Source organism: Oncorhynchus keta, chromosome 13 (assembly GCF_023373465.1).
Source record: "Oncorhynchus keta strain PuntledgeMale-10-30-2019 chromosome 13, Oket_V2, whole genome shotgun sequence".
In the NCBI taxonomy this organism is placed as follows: domain Eukaryota; kingdom Metazoa; phylum Chordata; class Actinopteri; order Salmoniformes; family Salmonidae; genus Oncorhynchus; species Oncorhynchus keta.
Window position 1 is genome coordinate 42899468 of NC_068433.1, and position 27709 is coordinate 42927176.

At 43.5% G+C, this 27709-nt stretch overlaps 1 protein-coding gene across 1 annotated transcript; it reads left to right on the plus strand.

Annotated features, from left to right (window-relative positions):
• The first annotated feature begins 3740 nt into the window (after window positions 1-3740).
• On the plus strand, window positions 3741-27269 carry LOC118392372 (patatin-like phospholipase domain-containing protein 2). The gene is made up of 9 exons (XM_035784311.2): window positions 3741-4297; window positions 9169-9401; window positions 9708-9773; window positions 13645-13854; window positions 18504-18564; window positions 20837-21019; window positions 22803-22935; window positions 24489-24608; window positions 24739-27269. The coding sequence occupies exons 1-9, from the start codon at window positions 4111-4113 to the stop codon at window positions 24977-24979; spliced, it is 1434 nt and encodes a 477-aa protein (XP_035640204.1). The 5' UTR covers window positions 3741-4110; the 3' UTR covers window positions 24980-27269.
• The last annotated feature ends 440 nt before the right edge of the window (window positions 27270-27709 follow it).

Consider the following 27709-nt stretch of genomic DNA (forward strand, 5'->3'; position numbering starts at 1 on the left):
TATACATAACACTTTACGGTATCGCGAGTTTTCGGGTAGAAAAGCTGAGTGGGATGCACAGATAGAGACAATAGCTACAAATCATACCAAGCAAACAGTTTGAAGGACACTTATTCAAACATAACATGATATCACGAGTAGATTGAGGCTGCAGTAGCCTACCGGGGATGCTGTTTACCAAATGGTAAATTGTGAAAGCAAGATGGCTTTGAAGTCAACATTCGGCCATATTGGAACTCCTCAAAAGGAGCAGTCCTCGTAGGAATTAATGAAATTCTACAGTTATTTCAATGAAATGTTTCAAGGACGACATTGCATGTATTTAAGTAATTTGTTTTTGAGTGGGGACAGTAAAATATACATTTTCTAAACATTATACTTATTATATACAGTACCAGTCAAAAGTTTGGACACACCTACTCATGCAAGGGTTTTTATTTATTTGTACTATTTTCTACATTGTAGAATAATAGTGAAGATATCAAAACTATTAAATTACACATATGGAATCATGTAGTAACCAAAAAAAGTGTTTAACAAATCAAAATATATTTTATATTTGAGATTCTTCAAAGTAGCCACCCTTTGCCTTGATGACAGCTTTGCACACTCGCTGCTGCTACTCTGTTTATTATCTATCCCGACCGCCTGGTCACTTTTACCCCTGCTTACATGTACACATTACCTCTTACCTAAACTACCTCAACTACCTCGTACCCCTGCACATTGGCTCGCTAACAGTTGGTACTCCTTGTATATTGCCTCATTATTGTTATTTTATTGTGTACACTATTTCCCTTTTTTTATTTAGGAAATTTGTCTTACTTTTGATCTCTTGCTGGGAAAGGGCTCGTGAATTAGCATTTCATGGCAAAGTCTTTCTACACGTTGTGTTCAGTGCGTGTGACAAATAACATTTGATTTGATAACTAGGCCCCAAATCTTTGTATACGTTTTTTTCGCTCACCAAGCCAGGAGTTTTTGCATGGAGGTCAATGAGAGCGTTGAATTTGGTCAACAACCAAACATTACAGATCATTTTCTGTGTGAGGCTTATTTGTAGTGATGGAAAACAGAGGCTTTCTTACGCTTCGACCACACCGACAGAGTTTTTGCGCAAGATTGTACGCAACATCATCTGGATATGCCTGCAACAAAAGTTCAACATTCTCCTTCTGCTACCATTTCTGTCAAACCGTCTACGCATACACACCAAACGCACTGCAACTGCCTCTGCAACGATATGCACACATATCCAGATATCCATATGATGCTGTGTACCATTTCGTATTTTGCACAAGGACGCTGTAGGTGTTTTGTGAAGCGTGAAAGTCACTGAGCTCTTCAGTAAGGCCAATCTACTTCCAATGTCTGTCTATTGCATGGATGTGTGCTCGATTTTATACACCTGTCAGCCACAGGTGTGGCTGAAATAGCCAAAACCACACATTTGAAAGTGTGTCCACATACATATACAGTGAGGAGAACAAGTATTTGATACACTGCCGATTTTGCAGGTTTTCCCTACTTACAAAGCATGTAGAGGTCTGTAATTTTTTATCATAGGTACACTTCAACTGTGAGAGACGGAATCTAAAACAAAAATGCAGAAAATCACATTGTATGATTTTTAAGTAATTAATTAGCATTTTATTGCATGACATAAGTATTTGATCACCTACCAACCAGTAAGAATTCTGGCTCTCACAGACCTGTTAGTTTTTCTTTAAGAAGCCCTCCTGCTCTCCACTCATTACCTGTATTAACTGCACCTATTTGAACTCATTACCTGTATTAAAGACACCTGTTCACACACTCAATCAAACAACCTCTCCGCAATGGCCAAGATCAGAGAGCTGTGTAAAGACATCAGGAATAAAATTGTAGACCTGCACAAGGCTGGGATGGGCTACAGGACAATAGGCAAGCAGCTTGGTGAGAAGGCAACAACTGCTGGTGCAATTATTAGAAAATGGAAGAAGTTCAAGATGACGGTCAATCACCCTCGGTCTGGGGCTCCATGCAAGATCTCACCTCATGGGGCATCAATGATCATGAGGAAGGTGAGGGATCAGCCCAGAACTACACGGCAGTACTTGGTCAATGACCTGAAGAGAGCTGGGACCACAGTCTCAAAGAAAACCATTAGTAATACACTACGCCGTCATGGATTAAAATCCTGCAGCGCACGCAAGGTCCCCCTGCTCAAGCCAGCGCATGTCCAGGCCCTTCTGAAGTTTGCCAATGACCATCTGGATGATCCAGAGGAGGAATGGGAAAAGGCCATGTGGTCTGATGAGACAAAAATAGAGCTTTTTGGTCTAAACTCCAGTCGCCGTGTTTGGAGGAAGAAAAAGGATGAGGACAGCCCCAAGAACACCATCCCAACCGTGAAGCATGGAGGTGGAAACATCATTCTTTGGGGATGCTTTTCTGCAAAGGGGACAGGACGACTGCACCGTATTGAGGGGAGGATGGATGGGGCCATGTATCGCGAGATCTTGGCCAACAACCTCCTTCCCTCAGTAAGAGCATTGAAGATGGGTCGTGGCTGGGTCTTCCAGCATGACAACGACCCGAAACACACAGCCAGGGCAACTAAGGAGTGGCTCCATAAGAAGCATCTCAAGGTCCTGGAGTGGCCTAGCCAGTCTCCAGACCTGAACCCAATAGAAAATATTTGGAGGGAGCTGAAAGTCCGTATTGCCCAGCGACAGCCCCGAAACCTGAAGGATCTGGAGAAGGTCTGTATGGAGGAGTGGCCCAAAAACCCTGCTGCAGTGTGTGCAAACCTGGTCAAGAACTACAGGAAACATATGATCTCTATAATTGCAAACAAAGGTTTCTGTACCAAATATTAAGTTCTGCTTTTCTGATGTATCAAATACTTATGTCATCCAATAAAATGCAAATTAATTACTTAAAAATCATGCAATATGATTTTCTGGATTTTTGTTTTAGATTCCGTCTCTCACCGTTGAAGTGTACCTATGATTAAAAATTACAGACCTCTACCTGCTTAGAAGTAGAAAAACCTGCAAAATCGGCAAAATCGGCAGTGTATCAAATACTTGATCTCCCCACTGTATGTGTGTATATGTATATATATAGATGCACATTCATTTCCAATGGAAGATGTGTTTGCCTTGCAGCATTGCGTTACAGCGTTCTGTGTGGTGCATATGTTGGGTTTATCAATGCATGCATCAAAAGGTATGTGTAGATGGCTTGACAGAAATAGTAGCAGAAGGTGAATGTTGAACTTTTGTTGCACACATATCCATATGATTCTGTGTACCATTTTGAGCCTGGTACTGTAGTTGTGATTGAGGTGTTAGATGCTTAACGTGACATCACTACTGGTTTGATCGAATGTGAGTTTCGTAATGATTAGTTTGTTACGAGTATACTGATATAAATAGGCTACGTAACATCCCGGCAACTTTGCGAAAAAATACTTTATATCGGAGTTGTGCCTTTTGCTCACACGCTTATCTGCTCTCTCATTAGCAAGGATGGTCCGACCTGATCTTGCCCGGCTTAATTTCCCTACGTGAAAACACGCGATACCGTAAAGTGTTGTGTATTCACGCACAAAATTCAGGAGGAACCTGAAGCGCGGGTGGCTTGACTTGGTTTTGCGAGTCTCGGCTCAATTGACCGCATAGGATGATATGGCTATTCAAATCGGTTAATAAGGTTCGACATGTCATAGTAATAGCAGGCAGGTTAAACAAATATACAGATTAGAATATAATATACATGAATTGACTGCATCTCTCTCTCATTTATTTCCATTTCAGAGTGTGATGCGTGGCTCCTCCTAAAATAAGCCTCTGCCTCTTAATAAAGATTGGCCAGACCTGCCCTGTTCTAGAACCGGGTAGTTCAGCGCTCCGGCGATTCTCAATAGATGCATGTCCGTCTCTTCGTACATTGCACAAGAAGAGTAGACTGGCTAGTGTGCGCTAGTTTGAGCCGTCCTCCATTCCAATATCTTTCGGAACTGTTGTTGACATTAAACAGTGAAAAAAGTTAACATTTTGGAGTGATCATAAGGAGCTTATTTACCAAAACGTGTAGGTCCTCGTTAAAGATTGTCCACCAGGGATGTTCGACCTAACGAAGGAATGGAATCTGTCGTTTGCCGGCTGCGGGTTCCTGGGGATTTATCACATCGGAGTGGCCAGCTGCCTGTCGGAACAAGCGCCTTACCTTATCAAAGGAGCCGCCAAGATCTACGGAGCTTCAGCCGGTTCCCTCTCTGCCTCGATGCTCGCCAGCCAGGCATCCATAGGTAGGCTACAGTACCCTACTGTACGCTGGCCCTTGATTTGACCAGTTCCTGTCATCAGTTGATTGCCTGGAGGGGGACTTTTACGCACAAGGAGTAGTCCTCCCTTTCATTTGTTTAGGGCAACTTCAGATTAGCAGTCAAATTACTTTTCAAGAACAATAATTTATGGTTTTAACACATGGGGTGAAATGACTAACAATGCTGGAAGCTTTGCTCCTATGTAATAGATAGCTGATTATACTGGTGTTATAGGTTGGATTTAGAATTGATGATGATTTATGATTTATAATTGAGCCAAAATACCTGCCTGTGTAGAAATATGGTAGTCTACCACTCATTGATCATATCACCACTGATAAATGGTCAGTTAAAGGACTATTGACCTATTGGTCCTCTGGATCAGAGGCCTTCCAATGGTAGTGATGGATCTCGCTCACTAGGGGCACACACACAATCGCGATTAAGAGTAAATATAACCTTGCATCGCATAGAACTGACTTAGAGAGTAGTTCTTAGCCGAGTGTCTGGCCTTTTCCACTTTCTCTTTATTTTGAACCCAATAACCTTATAGTCAAGAGACGAAAGTAGTAGCCTGCCAGGTTTCTTGGAATCAGTCCATACCTGTCCCAGTTGTATCATGTTTAAATGAGAGAGAGTGTTAAAGAGGGTGAGAGATTGAAAGAAAGTGTGAAAGAGTAATAGAGGGAGGCATTTCGCTACACCTGCAATAACATCTGCTAAACACGTGTACACGACCATGGAAAAAATAAATATGTATTTGACTTATAGAGTGAACAGTCAATACAGGAGTCATGAACCTTTTACCGCGGTGTGCTTCAACAGGGGTCCGCACAGAGCGTTTCTTGGTAGTCTTAAACAAATCTACTTTGAGACAAGAGTATACACCTCACACCTGGTTATGGGCTTAAATTGAAGAATACACCTGTACCATGTATGATATAGAGATGAAATGTATTCCATTTTGAGCTTGCATTGAGTTTATATACAGCATATCACAGAAGACTGAAATATAACAAAACGCCTGGTTTGTTCATTGAGCTGTATACTGAGGTGACTATTCAAAGATGCTCAGCTGGTCAATATCCCTTTCCAGTGATTCTACAACATCTTGTCAATATGCGTCGGGATAACATTATACACATATCTTATACCAATCTGACTGTATGTGCTTTTGTCCACACCAAAGCGTCAAAAACCTCTCCAAAATGTAAAATTGTGTAAAATCTTTCTGCTGCAATTTTATGGAGAAAAATTACATTCTTTGATGTAGACAATACTTTTTTTCATGTGTTCATGAATGTTTGTGTTTAGGCTCGGTGGCCAAAAAACTCTCCAAATACATTTATGGTTTTAGATAAAACATCTTACAGATATCTTCAAGGCCCTTTCTCACTCTCTCTCTCATCATGTTACAAGCTGACAGGCACAGACCATAAAAGCCTCAAGCTCACTCAACTACACCTCCCCTTTTCCAGTTATGGCCAGATAAGGATGTTGCTCCACTGAACTGACCAATCAGAGGTGAGGAGACTTAACAGGCAATGCACTATTGTGACCCCATCAACACCAACTTTTATATCACCGACAACAAGTACATCACCCCATGTAGTAGGGAGGGGTTAATTGCACAGGTCATGACAGTTGAGCTGTGTTGAACATGTAGCTGTACCGAACACAGGCCCACAGCCCATTTGAATTGTTTCAGCTTCACTCGATGTCGATGTTATACAGGCACTACAAATTCAGAGCAAACGACAGGCAAGGGAAATACAGGTAGCCTGCCTTCATCTCACAGTAAAGGAGATGTACAGATACCAAAATATGTCTTCATGTGCATGCAAAGGGCAGCTCTGGTCAGGGACACAGCTGTGGTGACTAGTAGTATTTATTTTTGTGTAATCCGGGGAGAGGTTGAATCACAGAGATTCCTGAAAGGTGAAAAACAATTGTGTACATGTCTAGTATTTTTGGTCTTGGATTTTAAAATGCCCTGGATAGCCTAAAGACACTATAAACAGGGGCCCTTGTTGGGATCACAATTGCTTGGCAGCATGTTCAGGATTTATTCATAAAGCGAGTCAGTAGGTTATAACAATCGAATAAATTAGATATTCAAAATAGTGCTTGCATAGACTATAAAGCGCTAACTCAGCCAGCCAACAGTAACTGTGGTAGGTGAGAATGGAGGAGAGTGACTGGTGTGGATCAATTCATTCATCCAGGCGAGAGGTTTCATATGAGCATGGGTTTGAACATCATTCCTGAAGTAAAATAGATGGCGCCGACAGCTCTGCTTCTGGCTCCTAAGCAACTTTGCAAGTATTTTGTTTTTTTGCGTGTTATTTCTTACATTTTTAGCCCATAACATTATTTTGTGTTATTACAATACATACAGCCAAAAATAACTTTTGGATATCAGAGAGGCGATTACGACCAGAAATAAAATAAAATGTTATTTGTCACATGTGCCGAATACAACCTTACCGTCAAATGCTTACTTACAAGCCCTTAACCAACAATACACTTCAATAAATAGAGTTAAGAAAATATTTACTAAATAAACTAAAGTAAAAAATAAAATAATAAGTAACACAATAAAATAACAATTCCGAGGCTATATACAGAGAGAGGTACAGGTACTGGTACAGAGTCAATGTGCGGGGGTACAGCAATGTGCGGGGGTACAGGTTAGTCGAGGTAATTTGTACATGTTGGTAGGGGTACGACTTTCCCAAAATACGACTTTCCCAAAATACGACTTTCCTAAATTGTATCATTTGTTCGTACCCCCCAGGGCAATTGAACTCATCCCAGAGGCTGTTCCAAGACTCCGCCAGCGGAGAAGAGGAGTGTATTTCTAGTCTGACTCAGGAGGCATGCACACCATCTACTGCCTCCGAGTATATTACTCGCTAATGTTCAGTCCCTGGACAATAAAGTAGATGAGCTCAGGGCGAGGATCTCCTTCAAGAGAAACATCAGGGACTGCAACATACTCTGTTTCACGGAATCATGGCTCTCTCTGGATATACTGTCCCTGTCCATACAGCCAGCTGGGTTCTCAGTACATCGCGCAGACAGGAATAAAGAACTCTCTGGGAGAAAGATAGGCGGTGGTGTATGTTTCATGATTAACTACTAATGTTGTGATTGTGATAACAAACAGGAACTCAAGTCCTTTTGTTCACCCGACCTAGAATACCTCACAATCAAATGTAGACCGTATTACCTCCAAATACATTTTTTTTCTGTTATAGTCATAGCCGTGTATATTTCCCCTCAAGCCGATACCACGAAGGCCCTCAAGGAACTACTCTGGACTTTGTGCAAAATGGAAACCACATATACTGAGGCCACATTTATTGTAGCTGGGGATTTTAACAATGCAACTTTGAGGAAAACGCTACCGAAGTTCCAACACATTGCGTGTAGTAAGTGCGCTTCAAAAACTCTCAACCATTGTTACTCTCCCTCCATTCGGCAAATCAGATCCATTCTGCTCCTCCCTTCCTGTAGGCAGACACTCAAACAGGAAGTACCTGTGCTAAGGTCTATTCAATGCTGGTCTGACCAATCGGAATCCATGCTTCAAGAGTGTTTTGATCACGAGAACTGGGATATGTTCTGGGTTGCCTCTGATAATTACATTTACTTATCAATGGTCACAGTGACTGAGTTCATCAGGAAGTGTATAGGAGATGTTGTTCCCACTTATTAAAACCTACCCAAACCAAAAACCGTGGATAGATGGCAGCATTTGCGCAAAATTGGATTGGCCATCACAAAGCAATAGAAGATTTGTGGGCAGAACTGAAAAGCATGTGCGAGCAAGGAGGCCTACAACCCTGAATCAGTTACACCTGCTCTGTCAGGAGGAATGGACCAAAATTCACCCAAGTTATTGTGGGAAGCTTGTGGAAGGCTACCCGAAACATTTGACCCAAGTTAAATAATTTAAAGGCAATGCTACCAAATACTAATTGAGTGTATGTAAACTTCACTGGGAATGTGATGAAAGAGATTCAGAAATAAATCATTCTCTCTACTACTTTTCTGACATTTCACATTCTTAAAATAAAGTGGAGATCCTAACTAACCTAAGACAGGGAATGTTTACTAGGATTAAAGGTCAGGAATTGTGAAATACTGAGTTTAAATGTATTTGGCTAAGGTGTATGTAAACTTCCGCCTTCAACTGTAAAAGGAGTACCGGTACCGAATCAATGTGCTGGGGTACGAGGTAGTTGAGGTGATTTAGGTAATATGTACATGTAGGTAGGGGTAAAAGTGACTAGGCAATCAGAATAGATAATAAACAGTGTAGCAGCATGTGAAAGTGTGTCTATGTGTGAGTGTTAGAGCATATGTAGTGCGTTTGTGTGTGTGTGTGTGTGTGTGTGTGTGTGTGTGTGTGTTTGTGTGTGTGTCACTGTAGTATGTGTGAGTGTGTGGGTGAGTCCAGTGAGTGTGCATAGAGCCACTGCAAGAGAGTCAGTGCAAAGAAGGGGGCCACTGCAAATAGGTAGCCATTTGATGAACTATTACACTACTTCATTAGTTTCTTATCACTAATAGATTTTCTTTACTAGAACTCTGTCTGTGAGCATAAAAGTCCTTAGATCCATTCCATCGAAGTGTAGATAACATGAACACACATAACTAGCTCAGTACAGGTGCAGAGCAGTAAATAAGTGAAACTGGTGGACAAATGTTTTTTTTGTTAGCTACAGATCACTGTCTAGTGCCCTTGAGAATCCATTTTCCTTTGAATAAAACAATTATCCAATTCCTCCCAATGGAAGGCCCTAACACAACTAACAGACTGTCTCTCCGTCCCTCCCCTCCTCTAGCTAAGTGCTGTGAGGATGTGATCGAAACGGTCATGGATGCCCGGAAGCGTAACCTGGGTCCCCTCCACCCCTCCTTCAACCCGCTCAAGATCATCAGGTCGGGCCTGGAGCGCGACCTGCCCGCCAACGCTCACACACTCGCCTCCGGGAGGCTGTGTGTGTCACTCACTCGCGTGTCTGATGGACAAAACGTCATCGTGTCTGAGTTCAAGTCCAAGGAGGAGCTCATCCAGGTCAGTGTCCTCACTCAACCCACCTGGGCTGCTATTCACAAAACATATCCGAGTAGGAGTACTGATCTTGGATCGGTTTTTCCACTTAAATCATAATGGATTGGAGTTGGGACCTGATCGTAGATCAGCACTCCTACTATGAAACGTGAATATGGGCCCTGAACACCCCTGAGCACTTGAGAGTTTTTCCATATCCCATACATATCCCAGAAATATTTGTCCTTTCAGCTACTGGCTTTGCCATTGACTGTTTACATGTGTTGTATGGGTTGGACTGTGTAACATCTCTCTCTGGTGTGTCTACAGGCGCTGCTGTGTAGCTGTTTCATCCCCATATACTGTGGCCTGATCCCCCCATGCTTCCAAGGAGTGGTAAGTGCCCAAGGCCCTAATGCCTCAACTGCTTTCTTACATTTCCTTGAACACGGTTTCCTTATTTTCTAAGAAAAATCAGCAAATGTTGGACTGAGTTTATTATGGTCCCGTCTTTAAGATGCCTTTATTGCTCAGGTCATAGTCATAAGGAGGCTATAGGTTCAAGTGTTGCACAATGTTTCTGTTCGTGTGTATTTCTGTCTGTCTGTCGGTCTGTGTATACACTCTGGTACTTGTCCATTTGTTAAAATACCTTACCCTAGTAGCTAATCAGCCCATGGACCATTTTCCTTGGCAGGTCAGTGGTGTATTTTATATATAACTCTTCACAGAAAAGTGGAGGCTGTTATAGCAGCAGGGGGAGGCAACTCCAAATTAAAGCCCATGACGAGCAGGTGTCCACGTACTGTAGTGTGTATATATACCGTACCAAAAGTACGTGGACACCTGCTCGTCATGGGCTTTAATTTGGAGTTGCCCCCCCCTGCTGCTATAACAGCCTCCACTTTTCTGGGAAGGCTTTCAACCGATGTTGGAACATTGCTGAGAGTACTTGCTTCCGCTGATGTTGGGCGGCCTGGCTTGCAGTCGGCGTTCCAATTCATCCCAAAGGTGTTTGATAGAGTTGAGGTCAGGGCTCTGTGCAGGCAAGTCAAGTTCTTCCACACCGATCTCGACAAACCATTTCCCTATGGACCTCACTTTGTAAACGGGGGCATTGTCATGCTGAAACAGGAATTAAGATTTCCCTTCACTGGAACTAAGGTGCCTAGCCCAAACCATAAAAACAGCCTCAGACCATTATTCATCCTCCACCAAACTTTACAGTTGGCACTATACATTGAGGCAGGTAGTGTTCTCCTGGCATCTGCCAAAGACAGATTCGTCCTTCGGACTGCCAAATGGTGAAGCGTGATTAATCACTCCATAGAAAGTGTTTCCACTGCTCCAGAATCCAATGGCGGGGAGCTTTACAACACTCCAGCCAACGCTTGGCGTTGCGCATGGTGAACTTAGGCTTGTGTGCGGATGCTTGGCCATGGATTGTGTATAGGCTTGTCTCCCATATGAATATTCTCTTTGTGCCAGACTGGGTTGAAATTAATTCTGTTTATTTTTTCATTTTTTTTCTGTATTTATTTATCTGTATATGTATGTATGTATGTATGTATGTATGTATGTATGTATGTATGTATGTATGTATGTATGTATGTATGTATGTATGTATGTATGTATGTATGTATGTATGTATGTATGTATGTTATTTTACTGCTCTAGGGATGTAATTATTGCTTGGATAACCTTATTTACTATTATGTTTTGATTTTACCGTACTTTTCTTTTTCACTCTTTATGCGATACCCAATGCAGAGAACTCAGGAAGAAGAGTTATCATTTAATTACCATAGTGAATTTTTGTAATGTTTGTTTATGTGTCAATTAATCCCATAAGGGATGGGTTGCCAATTGGCGATTTGACACAAAAATAACATTTCAGTAATTCATTCATACAGTTGACCGGTCAGATCTAGCAGGGCAGATATTTGATGAACTGACTTGTTGGAAAGTCACTGTGCTCTTCAGTAAAGCCATTCTAATTCCAATGTTTGTCTATGGAGATTGCATGGCGGTGTGCTCGATTTTATACACCTGTCACCAACAGGTGTAGCTGAAATTGCCAAAACCACAAATTCTAATGGGTGTCCACATACTTTTGTATATATAGTGTACTTCCAGACTGGCTTCTGGCTTCAGTAGATTGGGACCAGGAAGTCCAGGGTGGCTCCATTCTAAACTGAGTCACTAGGACATATGAGCGCAGTCCTCCAAAACATCAACTACCATATAGCACTGACCTATTTAGGTATTCTCTCTCTCGTACCATTCTGGCTCAGGGCCAAGTCTACACTGTGACTGAACACATTAACACACAGACCTGTCTAATATGCTGACCACACTGCCCGCGTTACATGGGCTGCAAAATAAATGTACACATGCATGTTATTCAATCATTTCATCTAAACTGCTCGCACGCGTCAATGAGCGTCTGCGTAGCCAGGTTGCTTACCAACCGCCATGTAAAGCGCACAGAAGAAGACTGAAGGAGGAGAGATTACTAGAAACTAACTAGGCCTTCCCTTTTATCTGTGGATTAATGGTGGGAGTAGAGAACACACGATTATGTGGGACTCAAAATGGGTCCAAATTCTACAATAGAAAAAGAAAAATAGATCTAGGTGCATTTCAGGTAAACTAACAACGCAATGTTTTTGCCAACCTCACTGCCAAATTGAGTCTTACTCTGGCTTTGGAACTGGCACTGATATCCTTTTTTCCCTCAGATGTTCTAAGCCTTTTACACTAGAAAAAGGTCAATTAATTCACAAATCATGTACTTGAAATGGAGCTGCATCGTGCAATTACATAAGACTGGCAAAATGGATTCATTCTCCAAATAGTACTGTCGGTTTGTTTGGTCATGATTTGACAGTGTGGAGAAGCTGGTTTAGGGGAAATATTCTGCTGACACACGAAAATGTTTCCTTGAATATGTCGTATCGTAAACATTCGATTTCAGTGACAACCGAGTTACGTTAAGTGACATGTTTTTTTAGCAGAAGATAGGCGGAGGCAGTCAACCAATATTTATTATATATTTTCCAAATACTATTATTTACTTCCTCTCTCCTCAAAATACCTAGGGGTATCTGTCAGTGCTTTAATGGCCTATGAGCTTGATCCATTTCTGTATCGAGCACAGGGCAATTGAAAGAGAGTGACCCGGCGCTACGTATTTTACTGGTTTGTGACTCACTAACACACCGCCCCCGGTTAGAGGGAATAAAACAGCCCAGAGTTAACACACACAGGAACTTTCATCATACACAGGAGAAGATGTACATGTATATGGTTCTGTAATGGACAGAAATCGAGAGGTATTAAATATACTATACAGGAGAAATATACTGTCCTGAATAGATATTTTCAGAGTACGATATAATGGGGTATGGGATTAAACAACAAGGACTGTACCTAACAATGACCTCATAACCATGTATTACATAGTAACACCAGATGAATCACTAGCGTGGCAATAGCACAGTAAAACTAATGACAAGGACTGTATATTATACAAATACTTTGTAATGCACAGCAACACACAAGAGCAAGGACTCATCATTGCATACAATATCAGTAGTAACATAATAATAACAGGAATGAGAATTACATGGAATACTGCTACTCTAGCACATACTACAATGATAACAGCGACATCAACTTACTTTGTAGTCACAAATCGTATGCACATATGTTCACCCACACTCACAGACTGGAATAACACAGTTTAGGTACGGGCAATATTTACTCCCTTGGAGAGCGTGAGTAAGTATGTATGTATGTATGTATGCAGGGCTAGAGCGTGCAAAGATTTGAGACACATGGCTATTGTCTGATTGGCAGAAGCCATGAACTGGAGGAGATATTGATATCTCAGGTGAGGGGACGAAGGGTGAGGATGGGTGAAATTCAGACAGCGCGGCTCCAGAAAGCAAATAAACAAATGCTTACACAAAACAGTGATATAGCGCCCTTGGTAGGGGGATTCTTTAACAGCTATATTGACGTGTCTTGCCTCTTAGAGAAGATTTATCTGACATTCATTCTAAGTTGGTAGCCTTTATACTGTACAAGAGATGTAGAACAGTCATCTCTGTCAGCCCTGAGACATCTTGACCACAGTATGCCCGGGGTCTTGTTCTGTGGAGAGGCTGTGGTCCTGATGTAAGTTGTGCATGGTTCGAAAAACACCCAAGTATTCTCACTTTCGCTCTCCCTCCTCCCTCTCTCCCCCCTCTTCTCTCTCCAGCGTTATGTGGATGGGGGGATCAGTGACAACCTTCCTCAGTCGGAGCTGAAGAACACCATCACCATCTCTCCGTTCTCAGGCGAAAGCGACATCTGTCCCCGGGACACCTCCTTCAACTTCCACGAGCTTCGTTTCACCAACACCTCCATCCGGTTGAACCTGATCAACATGTACCGCCTCAGCAAAGCCCTGTTCCCCCCAGAACCCAAGGTACACACTTAGCACCTTTTCTTCTATCTAGAACCTAAACGGGTTCTTCGGCTGTCCATATAGGACTCTTTTGAAGAAACCTTTTTAGTTCCAAGTAGAACCATTTTGGGTTCCATGTAGAACCCTTTCCACAGAGGGTTCGACCTGGAACCAAAAAGGGTTCTCCTATGAGGACAGCCAAAAAACTATTTTGCAACCCATTTTTCTAAGAGTGTAGGACGCCCGCTATGACTGCTTACCAATGTGTTATTTATGTGTTATGAATGTGTTATGAAGTCCTTATGTAGGCCCTGTTGCCAAAGGTAGGATGGAGGATCAGGATGCTCCTTAGTCCCATTCATTAGATGGGTTGTTTATGACTGCTTGTAAATGCCTTATGTATGGGTTATGAAATGTTTGGGTTACGGTGTGTAACTGAAGGAGTCGAGGGAGGCATCTCACTATGGGACACGCCCTCTTCTGCGGGTCATTGGTTGAAGTCTTATTCAATCACGCCTAACAGGCAAATCAGAGCTTTGTGGGTGTATGCATTGCATGTCTATATAACACCCTGCACTGCTCTGGTTTCCTCATTCTCAGAACTACCTCTTAGACAAGTGCAATTTGGTGAGATGTCTCCCTCATCTCCTACACTGAACTGGGGTTACATACTGTAATCCAACCTTTTCTTTCACTCGACTCGGTTCGACATCTCACTATGGGATACTTGCAAAACGCACTGATTGCCAATAGTCAGTATCCTGAGAAGCCCGTTTTGGTACATGGTAATGTACCTGATATATCCTACTGAGCTCCAGCACCAAGGATTGTGTGCACCAGGGAAGGCGCAGTAACGTCCAGGTGATAGAACCTCACCAAGTTGTGAGGGGAAGCTCAACTATCCGCCACACAAATCACCAAGACGGAGATGCCTCTGAACAGTGGCAATTCCTATAGTGGGATGTGCCCGAACACCCAGGGGAGACTGCAATCCCTGACAACTGTATGCCTTGGTGATAGCCTCCACTACCTACTGGGAGAGGCGTTGTTTGGGCAAAGCCTTTCCCAGAGCAGGGTTGCTGAAGCAAACAAACAGTTAGTCACAACTCAGGAATGGCCTAGTACTGTCTATGTAGATGCGCAGTGTGCGCACCGGACTCAAATTGTTAAGGCACTGCTGCTCTGGAAAAGAGAACAGCGGAGGGTGGAGGGGACAGAGGTCAGTGGCTTGACTATAATAAGTCATGGGAATGACCTTATGAATGAATGCTGCGTGAGGCTGTATCATAACCTTGGAGTAATCAGGGGCAAACTGAGTGCATAAAGGATGAACCGAGAGCGGATATAGGTCGCTAACGCCTTGCCCTTGTCGAAAAATTCCTGTAGGAAGGAGAGAATGGCAGGGAAGGAACACTGAAAGGACACCAACTCTTGTCCCGAACACAACCTCTCAACCTTCTTGTAGAAGGAGCTGTGGTGCTCTGAATTGTGGCAACCACGCTCGGAGGCAAGCCCGCCGAGTCTAAGTTGGACCTCTCACAGGTCAGGTTCAGAGATCCATCAGCTCGGGATGAGGGTGGAATATTTCGCCTTGCTCTTTGGATAGCAGATCCCTGAGCTGTGGGAGGCGCCATGGTTGCGCGTACAGGAGAGGTACAATCTCCGTCAGCCATGGCTTCCGGGCAATGCGGAGCTATCAGGATGAGGGATAGACTGTTTGCTCTCACTCTGTTCAGTGTAGGGGGGGGTCAGGCCCACTGGAGGGAAGGCGTACAGAAGCACGTCTGGCCACTTGTGGGCCAGCGCGTTCACGCCTAGAAGAGCATTGTGTGATCTCTCATCACGAAGAACATGCGACAGGGCACATTGTCCTATGTGAACAGATCGATGGCAACCCTGCCTTAATGCCCCGACACCTCCTTGATGACTTCAGGATGATGTCACCACTCCCCTGGCAGGGGGTTCCCCCACGACAGTAAATCTGCACTTCAGTTTAGTCTACCTGGCATGTGTTGCAGCCCCGCGTCACATGCCAGGTAGGGCAGCCCCGCGTCAAGAGGGATGGATCTTTCCAGTATTGAAGTGCCGATATACACTTTGCAGAGAGAAGCACGCACCTGTGCTGGTGGAGAGACGGGTCCAAGTGGAGTGAGGTCACCCATTGCTTGAAGTCTCATGAGGAGGAGACCAAGCGGAACTGCCACAATCATGGAGGCCATGAGCCCAAGTAGCTTCAGACACATCCATTACGTGACTGATGTTGCTGGGCAAAACACAGTGGCGAAAAGCCGTCGCTGTCTCCACGGTGAGGGCTGCTCAACAGGCTACAGAGTCCAGAGACAATCCCTAAAATATTTTCTGCTGGGTCGATAAGGCGTAAGCTTTTGGCATGATTTATCCTGAAGCCTAGAGCGAGCAGGTGTGACAACAGCTGGGCTATGTGCTCCGTTGCCTGCACCCGTGTCCACGCAGATCAACACGTCAGATCAACAAGGTCATTCGAAATCTGTAGACTTTCAGATACTTGTTGAGGTGCTGCAAATTCAGGATCCCCTTATTTTTTTTTTTTTGGGGGGTCAAGAAATAATGTCTGAATAAGCCCTGGTGAGCTACCTCCCTCAGCACCACGCATGTGGCTCCCTTAGCCAACAGAGACTGTTTCTCATCTCTAAGGATTCGGGCCGCTGTACTATTCCCATGAAAAGCGGGGGGGGCCCCTGCGACTTGTAGTCTGTACCCCTGGTCTACAGTGCATGGGACCCAAGGGTAGACTGCACTCATGCCCCACTGCTCTCTGTGAGATGTAAGGGAACCTGCCTGTCCCTTGGTGGGGATGAGGAGCCCTGTGGCAGTCACCCCACTTGGGGCAACTCCACATGTGGGCAACCTGTCTGGTAGAAGAGACAGGGGCCCTGCCAGGCCTGATGGCCGGACAATGACACCTTCAAGAAGTTGATTGTTTTGCATGGGAACATGCTCAACCATCACCCTCAGCCCGTGGGCCTGGATGTGATGGGAGCTCTTTATTTGAGAACTACAGTGCCTTGCGAAAGTATTCGGCCCCCTTGAACTTTGCGACCTTTTGCCACATTTCAGGCTTCAAACATAAAGATATAAAACTGTATTTTTTTGTGAAGAATCAACAACAAGTGGGACACAATCATGAAGTGGAGCGACATTTATTGGATATTTCAAACTTTTTTAACAAATCAAAAACTGAAAAATTGGGTGTGCAAAATTATTCAGCCCCCTTAAGTTAATACTTTGTAGCGCCACCTTTTGCTGTGATTACAGCTGTAAGTCGCTTGGGGTATGTCTCTATTAGTTTTGCACATTGAGTGAGAGGTTCTTTTCCTGACACCACACTCCGAGTGCCCTCACCTCCTCCCTGTAGGCTGTCTTGTCGTTATTGGTAATCAAGCCCACTATTGTTGTGTCGTCTGCAAACTTGATGATAGAGTTGGAGGTGTGAATGGCCATGCAGTCATGGGTGAAAAGGGAGTACAGGAGGGGGCTGAGCAGGCACCCTTGTGGGGCCCCAGTGTGAGGGTCAGTGAAGTGGAGATGTTGTTTCCTACCTTCACCACCTGGCATCGTCTGTGGACCTGCTGGGGCGGTATGCAAACTGAAGTGGGTCTAGGGTGGCAGGTAAGGTGGAGGTGATATGATCCTTGACTAGTCTCTCAAAGCACTGCATGATGACAGAAGTGAGTGCTATGGGGTGGTAGTCATTTAGTTCAGTTATCTTTGATATCTTGGGTACAGGAACAATCGTGGTCATCTTGAAGCATGTGGGAACTGCAGACTGAGATAGGGAGAAATTGAATATGTCCGTAAACACACCAGCCAGCTGGTCTGCGCATGCTCTGAGGAAGCGGCTAGGGATGCCGTGCTGGCCAGGAGCCTTGCGAGGGTTAACATGAATTTTGGCCCATTCCTTCTGACAGAGCTGGTGTAATTGAGTAAGGTTTGTAGGCCTCCTTGCTCACACACGCCTTTTCAGTTCTGCCCACAAATTGTCTATAGGATTGAGGTCAGGGCTTTGTGATGACCACTCCAATACCTTGACTTTGTTGTCCTTAAGCCATTTTGCCACAACTTTGGAAGTATGCTTGGGGTCATTGTCCATTTGGAAGACCCATTTGCGACCAAACTTGAACTTCCTGATTGATGTCTTGAGATGTTGCTTCAATATATCAGAATTTTCCTACCTCATGATGCCATCTATTTTGTGAATTACACCAGTCCCTTCTGCAGCAAAGCACCCCCACAACATGATGCTGCCACCCTCGTGCTTCACGGTTGGGATAGTGTTCTTCGGCTTGCAAGCCTCCCCCTTTTTCCTCCAAACATAACGATGGTCATTATGGCCAAACAGTTCTATTTTTGTTTCATCAGACCAGAGGACATTTCTCCAAAAAGTATCAGCATTAACATGATTGCTAATCAGTAAGTGAAATTGTAATAGTTATAACACATGACATGATGAATGTGTCTGAGCCGTTGCCCTGTATTTTGTGTGGTTATATATCGGTTGTTATATGATTAACAAAATCTCGGCCTTATGGGTATCCTCTGTCTCTTTTATATGAGCAGTATATTTATTCAATTTACCTCTTGCTTATGATCCCCTACCTCAATAGGTTTGATCTATGTGTTTTCTTTGACAGGTCATGGCAGAGATATGTCAGAGTGGCTACAAGGACGCCCTTCGCTTTCTTGAGGAGAACCGTGAGTATTACCATGTTGCCTTTGACAGTAATAGTGGGCTGTGCTAAGATCATAAGCTACTGTGACATACGCAGTGAGCATCAATGATGTCAATTGTACAGGGTTCAAAATTTACATTTACATTTAAGTCATTTAGCAGACGCTCTTATCCAGAGCGACTTACAAATTGGTGCATTCACCTTATGACATCCAGTGGAACAGCCACTTTACAATAGTGCATCTAAATCTTTTAAGGGGGGTGAGAAGGATTACTTTATCCTATCCTAGGTATTCCTTAAAGAGGTGGGGTTTCAGGTGTCTCCGGAAGGTGGTGATTGACTCCGCTGTCCTGGCGTCGTGAGAGAGTGTGTTCCACCATTGGGAGCCAGAGCAGCGAACAGTTTTGACTGGGCTGAGCGGAAACTGTACTTCCTCAGTGGTAGGGAGGCGAGCAGGCCAGAGGTGGATGAACGCAGTGCCATTGTTTGGGTGTAGGGCCTGATCAGAGCCTGGAGGTACTGAGGTGCTGTTCCCCTCACAGCTCCGTAGGCAAGCACCATGGTCTTGTAGCGGATGCGAGCTTCAACTGGAAGCCAGTGGAGAGAGCGGAGGAGCGGGGTGACGTGAGAGAACTTGGGAAGGTTGAACACCAGACGGGCTGCGGCGTTCTGGATGAGTTGTAGGGGTTTAATGGCACAGGCAGGGAGCCCAGCCAACAGCGAGTTGCAGTAATCCAGACGGGAGATGACAAGTGCCTGGATTAGGACCTGCGCCGCTTCCTGTGTGAGGCAGGGTCGTACTCTGCGGATGTTGTAGAGCATGAACCTACAGGAACGGGCCACCGCCTTGATGTTAGTTGAGAACGACAGGGTGTTGTCCAGGATCACGCCAAGGTTCTTAGCGCTCTGGGAGGAGGACACAATGGAGTTGTCAACCGTGATGGCAATATCATGGAACGGGCAGTCCTTCCCCGGGAGGAAGAGCAGCTCCGTCTTGCCGAGGTTCAGCTTGAGGTGGTGATCCGTCATCCACACTGATATGTCTGCCAGACATGCAGAGATGCGATTCGCCACCTGGTCATCAGAAGGGGGAAAGGAGAAGATTAATTGTGTGTCGTCTGCATAGCAATGATAGGAGAGACCATGTGAGGTTATGACAGAGCCAAGTGACTTGGTGTATAGCGAGAATAGGAGAGGGCCTAGAACAGAGCCCTGGGGGACACCGGTGGTGAGAGCGCGTGGTGAGGAGACAGATTCTCGCCACGCCACCTGGTAGGAGCGACCTGTCAGATAGGACGCAATCCAAGCGTGGGCCGCGCCGGAGATGCCCAACTCGGAGAGGGTGGAGAGGAGGATCTGATGGTTCACAGTATCGAAGGCAGCCGATAGGTCTAGAAGGATGAGAGCAGAGGAGAGAGAGTTAGCTTTAGCAGTGCGGAGCACCTCCGTGATACAGAGAAGAGCAGTCTCAGTTGAATGACTAGTCTTGAAACCTGACTGATTTGGATCAAGAAGGTAATTCTGAGAGAGATAGCGGGAGAGCTGGCCAAGGACGGCACGTTCAAGAGTTTTGGAGAGAAAAGAAAGAAGGGATACTGGTCTGTAGTTGTTGACACCGGAGGGATCGAGTGTAGGTTTTTTCAGAAGGGGTGCAACTCTCGCTCTCTTGAAGACAGAAGGGACGTAGCCAGCGGTCAGGGATGAGTTGATGAGCGAGGTGAGGTAAGGGAGAAGGTCTCCGGAAATGGTCTGGAGAAGAGAGGAGGGGATAGGGTCTATGAAATGAAGTGTAAAGTAAACCAGCACTAATTTCCATTTCCATTATGGTAAACCAACACTTATTTATGGTGTAATATTTGTATAGACAGATTGGCTGACAACATCAGTAAAATGTGCGCGCATCGATGGTGCGAGAAGCCGTGTTTTGTTATGATTCTGAACAGTCAGATAGCTAGCAACAATAACAAGAAGCTGTCGTGTGGGGACTCGTAGGTGGCTTGTTTCATCTAGTTTAACCTTGATTACCATGTCTTGTTTTGAGGCGTTTTAACTGATTTCATGTCAATGCTAATATGGCTAGCTAGCTAACCAACAACTGTAACAATGTATTTGAGAGACAACAGATGCTCATTGTGCAAATGTATTTATGGTTTCAATAAACATTGAGACAAAAACAATCTAAGCCAACCCTGTCTGTTTTGCCCCATAGTTGCCACGCACCGTTTTTTGTGCTAAACAAACAACTAGTCTATGTTGTATTACAAAGATTATTAATGTATCGTTTATGATGTCAGATCTGCTAAAGCTGGAGTGTCCGACTGCCGGCCCCAACCTATCAGAAGCCACCTGCTGCTGCAAGCCCATCGCCATGGAAACCACTAAGAACGAGATGTTCAGGCGGCTCCGCTTCCTGAGGAAGCAACACTGGTGTTTGGATGAGCATATTGTTGACAACCTGCCAACCCAAATCAAGAAAGGTAGATAGGAGGTCATCCTAGACCAGGGATGGGCAACTTGCGTCCCGCGCCATTTTGTAGGCCTACGTATCAATTTCCACTTTTTTGTATATATATACCGTTCAAAAGTTTGGGGTCACTTAGAAATGTCCTTGTTTTTGAAAGAAAAGAAACGGATGATGTTTTAAATGGAATATCTTCATAGGCGTACAGCAGTCCATTATCAGCAACCATCACTCCTGTGTTCCAATGGCACGTTGTGTTAGCTAATCCAAGTTTATAATTTTGAAAGGCAAATTGATCATTAGAAAACCCTTTATGTTGCAATTATGCAATTATGTTAGCACAGCTGAAAACTGTTGTCTCGATTATAGAAGCATTAAAATCGGACTTCTTGAGACTAGTTCAGTATCTGGAGCTTCAGCATTTGTGGGTTCAATTACAGGCTCAATATGTCCAGAAACATAGAACTTTCTTCTGTAACTCTTTAGTATATTATTGTTCTGAGAAATTAAGGCTTTTCCATGTGAGAAATTGCCAAGAAACAGAAGAACACGTACAACGCTGTGTACTACTCCCTTCACAGAACAGCGCAAACTGGCTCTAACCAGAATAGAAAGAGGAGTGGGAGTCCCCAATGCACAACTGAGCAAGAGGACAAGTACATTAGTGTTTAGTTTGATAAACAGACACATCTGGCAGCTTCATTAAATAGTACCCGCAAAACACCAGTCTCAACGTCAACAGTGAAGGGACGACTCCGAGATGCTGGCCTTCTAGGCAGAGTTCCTCTGTCCAATGTCTGTGTTCTTTTGCCCATCTTAATCTCTTCTTTTTATTGGCCAGTCTGAGATATGGCTTTTTCTTTGCAACTCTGCCTAGAAGGCCAGCATCCCAGAGTCGCCTCTTCACTGTTGACGTTGAGACTGGTGTTTTGCAGGTACTATTTAATTCAGGCGGTTGAATTACCTGACGCATGACAAAAAGTCACCACCAGGCTGATGGAAACATGAAATGGCGGTACAATTTAATAAATGCAGACATGGTGTGCGCTACGTCATCATGACCAGTCTTTTAGCCGCAAAAAGTCAGTTTGATGGAAACACATCTCTGGTGGGAAAATGCGCATATTGTTTTATGCAGATTTTAGAATATTCACATGAAAATCTGTCACAGATTGGATGGAAACTTAGCTACTGACAGTCAGTCAATTAGCCCATGTCAGCCATTCTTGGGGGGATTGATAAATTCCAGTTTAGCCAGCTATCTAAACTTGCAGTAATCATGATCATCGTCGAATTACCGATCAGGGAGCCCCCATTGATTTTGTTAGTCACTCAGATATAAAAACTTTAAAAACTGCAAAATCTTTTCTCCGCCCCATGGAAAAATGTGTAGAATTGCAGGAACTTAGCTCTTAAAATGCTATTTTTCCCCTCCTCTGTTAAGAGGGGGATGCTTAAATGTTTCACTTGCAAGGTGGGAGCCCCCCCATTTAAAAAAAAGACTTACGGCCACCTAAAGGCTAGGGCTGGCTCTGACTGCATGTGTGGGCATGGATGTATGTATGCAGACCTGCGAGTTCAGATTTTTTTGTGGGCACCACGGTCCCACCCCCATCCCTGACCTAGACTTTCCAATCTTTTCTGCTCAAAGCTGTTAAAATCTGTTGTTACCTAGTTATAACATTGTGTTGTCACTATGCTATTGTCAGTGACATGTGATTGATTATGTGTCACTGAAAGTGATCTGAGGCTGTGCCCGTATCAGCGAAGTGTGACATATTGTGTCTCTATAACTGTAGTGTTCTATGAGGCGTGCCAGCAGAAGCCTGGTCTGTATGCTCAGGTGTCTGAGATGCTGCTGGTCAGAGTGGCCTCCTACATGCTCCTGCCCTGCACACTACCTGTGGTATCAGCCTACTCAGTGGGCAAGAGGTAAGACGACATTGTATACCACTACTAGTGCTACCTACCACAAACTTACAAGCCCTCAATGACAACAGTAACGCAAACAAATCATCTTCTAAAAAGCCCAGTAATAGCCTTTAACATAATTAGCCTTTAGCATACAGCAGCCTCATTAGCCCACCACAACAACCAAATAACTACCCTCTGCTTACCCTGTAAGCTGTAGATCATACTATCGATGCGACACTAAGACTGCACTCAATGAGCTGTATAGGGCCATAAGCAAACAAGAAAATGCTCACCCAGAGGTAACTCTCCTAATGGTCGGTGACTTTAATGCAGGAAAACTGAAATCCATTTCACCTCATTTCTACCAGCATGTCACCTGTGCAACTATAGACAAAAAACTCTAGATCACCTTTACTCCACACACAGAGACGCGCACAAAGTTCTCCCTCGCCCTCCATTTGGCAATTCTCACCATAACTCTATCCTCCTGTTTCGTGCTTACAAGCAAAAACTCAAACAGGAAGTACCAGTGAAGCGGAAAATATGGAAGTGGTCCAATGAAGCGGATGCTACGCTGCAGCACTGTTTCACTTTGTACAGACTGGAATATGTTCCAGGACTGTGGAGCAGGTCGAGAGCTTCAAGTGCCTCAGTGTCCACATCACTAAGGAATTATCGACAATGCCTCTTCCCCCTCAGGAGGCTGAAAAGATTTGTCATGGGCACTCAGATCCTCTAAAAATGATAAAGCTGCACCTTTGAGAGCATCTTGACTGGTTGCATCACTGCTTGGTGTGGCAGCTGCTTAACATCTGACCGCAAGGTGTTACAGAGGCTAGTGCGTAAGTCCCAGTACACCACTGGGGCCAAGCATCCTGCCATCCAGAACATCTATACCAGGCAGTGTCAGAGGAAGGCCCTAGAAATTGTGGTACCGATGCACCATGTCTGGAACCAACAGGACCCTGGACAGCTTCCACCCCTAAGCTATAAGACTGCTAAATAGTTAGTTTAATAATGAATCAATAGCTACCTGGAATACCTTCCTTGACCCTTTTCATACTAATCCCTTTTGATTTATCACATATGCTGCTGTTACCGTTTATTATCTATCCCGTTGTCTAGTAATTTTATCCCTACCTATATGTACATATCTACCTCAATTACCTCATACCCCTGCACATCAACTTGGTACTGGTTCCCTGTGTATATAGTGTATATAGCCAAGTTGTCGTTACTCATTGTGTATTTGAAATTGATTTTCTGAGGGGGGTCACATACACATGGTTTGCAGATGTTAATGCGATTGTAGCGAAATGTTGTTGTTATTTTTATATTATTTGTCTTTTTTATCTCTGCATTGTTGGAAGCATGTGACAAATACAATTTAATAGGTTGAGGTTTCTTATGAAACCCAATCAATTTGAACGCACTGCACAGGGCCGCCACCTAGTGGACATTATCACAAAATATGCAAGTCAATCCACCACGGGAATTGTTGAGAACTGCACCCCCTACTGCTACATGACAGTACATTGACTCTCTGTTGTCCCTCTTCTCCTGTACTCCAGGATTGTGGAGTGGATCCCAGAGGTGCCTGCAGACATGCGTTGGCTAGCTGGGGTGGCTGGGGATGTTGCTGGGAGCTTGTACAGACAGGCCTGGAGAGGAGCGCCAGCAGACATAACCAGGTGAGAGACATGGAGTTACTACTACTGGGTTATATGATGTATGGATGGATGGAGTCTACTTGTAGATTTGCATGTCTGTCATAAAGTATGAATAAAGTCTAATGGCCTTGTGTGTTTTTATTTTTTGCAGTGATGGTTCCCTGAGGAATTGCATGAGCCTGCCCCCACGCATGGAAAGTGACGGACAAAGGGAGAGAGAATGTCACCTGTCCGGGTTCGCTCGTTCTGCTCTCAACTTCCAAAGCCAATACTGGAACATCCCCGCAGCCGCCTCTTCCCACTGTTCCACCAGCCCCCACACGCCAAGCCCCTCCCCACGACAGATCTGCTTCAGTGTTCATTTTGGCACTCTTTTTTTAGATTCATTCTAGTCTGTCATTTTGACTAAAATATCATAAAATCTTAGTCACATTTTTGTGATTTGAATAATGATTTAGTCATTGTTAAAATGACGAAAAGAGAGACATTTTAGTCAACTAAATGCCCTTTCATTTTAGTTATATTTTAGTCCACAACACATTTGTATTGCCTCATTTGCCACAAACCACGTTTCCATCCAGAGTTTTTATGTGAGTAGTCATATCAAAGATTTTTTATAACTAACCCAAGATGGACCATAACTACTGAGATGTTAGGCTATTCAATAAATCAATGGTTCAATCCGACACCTACAAGCAGGACTGCATGATTCCAGATACCGTATTTTGATGTGCAACCGAATCCAGCGATTGTCATGAATTGTGAGTTGACGATAGGGTATTGTTGTTATATTTTACTGTTAAAATAGGGCTCCAGAATGTTCTGTTTTTTTTTTGTTCAATAGGGATGAATTTGCCTAAATCTTTATGTGCACTAATATCATAGGCTAAATTATTTTGGGGTTTATACACCACATGATACAGTGAAAACTCAAACACATTAGCTAGATCACTAACACTAAATATAATACCCACTGCTAGTAGTCATGTATTAATCTAAAAGTAAAGTGTTTTTTTTACAGTTGTAGCTCTGCTAACCTACAGACATACAATGCGTCAATGCGCAATTGCGCATTTCGTGGACTCTGAAAGCCATGTCTAATATTTTGATTGTATAATAGTTGCTATTGAGCCAATATTAAGAGATGACAAATATAAAGTATACCCACAGAAAGCTGAGAACAACATTTGCTTCTAAATCTATGAATTTCCCGCAATTGGATTTTCAGACGTTATAGTGAAATGTTATACAATCAAGAAGCTTTTTTTCACACTCCCGGAGTGCACATCGTGGCTTGCTCATCACAGCAGCAGGCTTCAGCAGAACAGGTCAAGTGGCTGGGCAGACACTTTAATTACAGGAATCATGAGGATAATGCACTTTACTGTTTGACCAAATCATGGTTTTAGCCACTCAAAAAATAGGACGTTTTAAAAACTTTTGAGTGAGGTGACCATGTAATGAATGTTCAGCTCGCACGCCACCAATTACAGATTTAAGTCGCACAGCCAAGTCAAAGAGTTACAAAACGCCATTAAATGGTTGCAATCGAGAGCCTTGAACCTTGAAATACTGTAGCTATATTGTAATCAAAGTTGTGTCATAAGTAGTGGTATGATACTGTAGGTTGCAAGAAAACTACAAGGTAGAATTATCAATCGGTTATTAGCCTATCTGAGCGTCAGAGGAGACTGGTGGCGGGAGGAGGAGCTATAGGAGGACGGGGCTTTTTGTCATGTCTGGAATGGAGTTAATGGAACATATCAAACATATGGAGACCACATGTGCCAGCTCAAGTTCCCTCCCAAGGGGCCTGTCTTTATTGTATAGGAACTGAAAAGTGGTTTAGGATTGGCAAGATGGTCATGTGATCGAATAGCTTTGGAATCCAGAACTGTTGCTATAGACACACTAATGACTCAATCATGTCTTTTGATCACTCCACCATCCATATTTCATTCTATTGTACCACATTGGAAAACAATTTACCAGCTCACCACCAAAGTTAATTCTTTTTTTGGATTTACACATTTTATAAATCACTTTGTCTAGTTTTACCAGATAACGTGTTGTCACTACCCAAGCACAGTACCTACCTGTGTTCAGTGAAATGTAGCATGCATTCCTCATTCCAGGCAGATTATTGATATGACTTGACGTTGACTTTTTGCCTGCACCACAGACTCCGCTAATACAGAGGCTGTGCTGTGTTATTTATTTTGTATTAGACAGGACCCTTGCACTAAACAGTGAACTACTGTGATGAGCTGTGATGTCAAGACATTTGAAATCACAATATTCTTGAAAGTTCCCTTCAGAACTTCTCATAATGTTGACATTTGCTTTTGCACAATAACTTTAGGTGCATAGGATTCACAATGTTAATGGCATAATCAAATGTCATATTTAAGTTATCACACTGCCCCATTTATAGTAGGGTACATACTGTACTTATATTTGTAATGTGTGTAACACTGTGAAAACCTCTTCCTACGTGTGCCTAGGATGGCAGGTAGCCTAGTGGTTAGAGCATTGGGCCAATAAAGGAATGGATGCTGGTTCAAATACTTGAGCAAACAAAGTGAAAAACCTGTTGATGTACCCATGAGCAAGGCACTTAAGCCTAATTTACTCCAGGAGGTGCCATACTACTATGGCTAACCCTGTAAAACTGCACCTGTATGTGACAATAAACCATTTACAAATATATACTTTATTGTTGTTATTTCATTAAGGCCCTTATCTTAATAACATAAAACAAAACACATGTTTTATGATGTGACCTTCTGTTTTTAAATATACTGCAACTGTTAAAATCCTATTGTGGTGCCTCATCATTATGGAAACGGTATAATAAGTAGGGGAGAGTGGGATAAGTTGAGCCAAAGTGGTACATTGATCTTTGTTTATACACAGAATGAGTAATTTGACCAAATATTTCAGAAGAGTCCACCATTTCATGGAGTCTGAAGGAAGAAACAATGTGGAAAAAGTGGTAAGCTAGTTAGGTAAAAAAAAAAAAACATTTTCACCAAATCAAATTAATTTGTGTTCGAGGTTTCATGATGCTTGTATCTAAACCAACATACGTAGATCATTTTAAGGTTGTTTTATACATCAGT

Excerpts from the sequence above, each read along its gene's own strand:
- LOC118392372 (XM_035784311.2), top strand. The coding sequence starts at position 4,111 with ATGTTCGACCTAACGAAGGAATGGAATCTGTCGTTTGCCGGCTGCGGG. Across the intron at positions 9,774-13,644 it reads CCCCATGCTTCCAAGGAGTG|CGTTATGTGGATGGGGGGAT; the intron begins GTAAGTGCCCAA and ends TTCTCTCTCCAG. Across the intron at positions 24,609-24,738 it reads GCGCCAGCAGACATAACCAG|TGATGGTTCCCTGAGGAATT; the intron begins GTGAGAGACATG and ends TATTTTTTGCAG.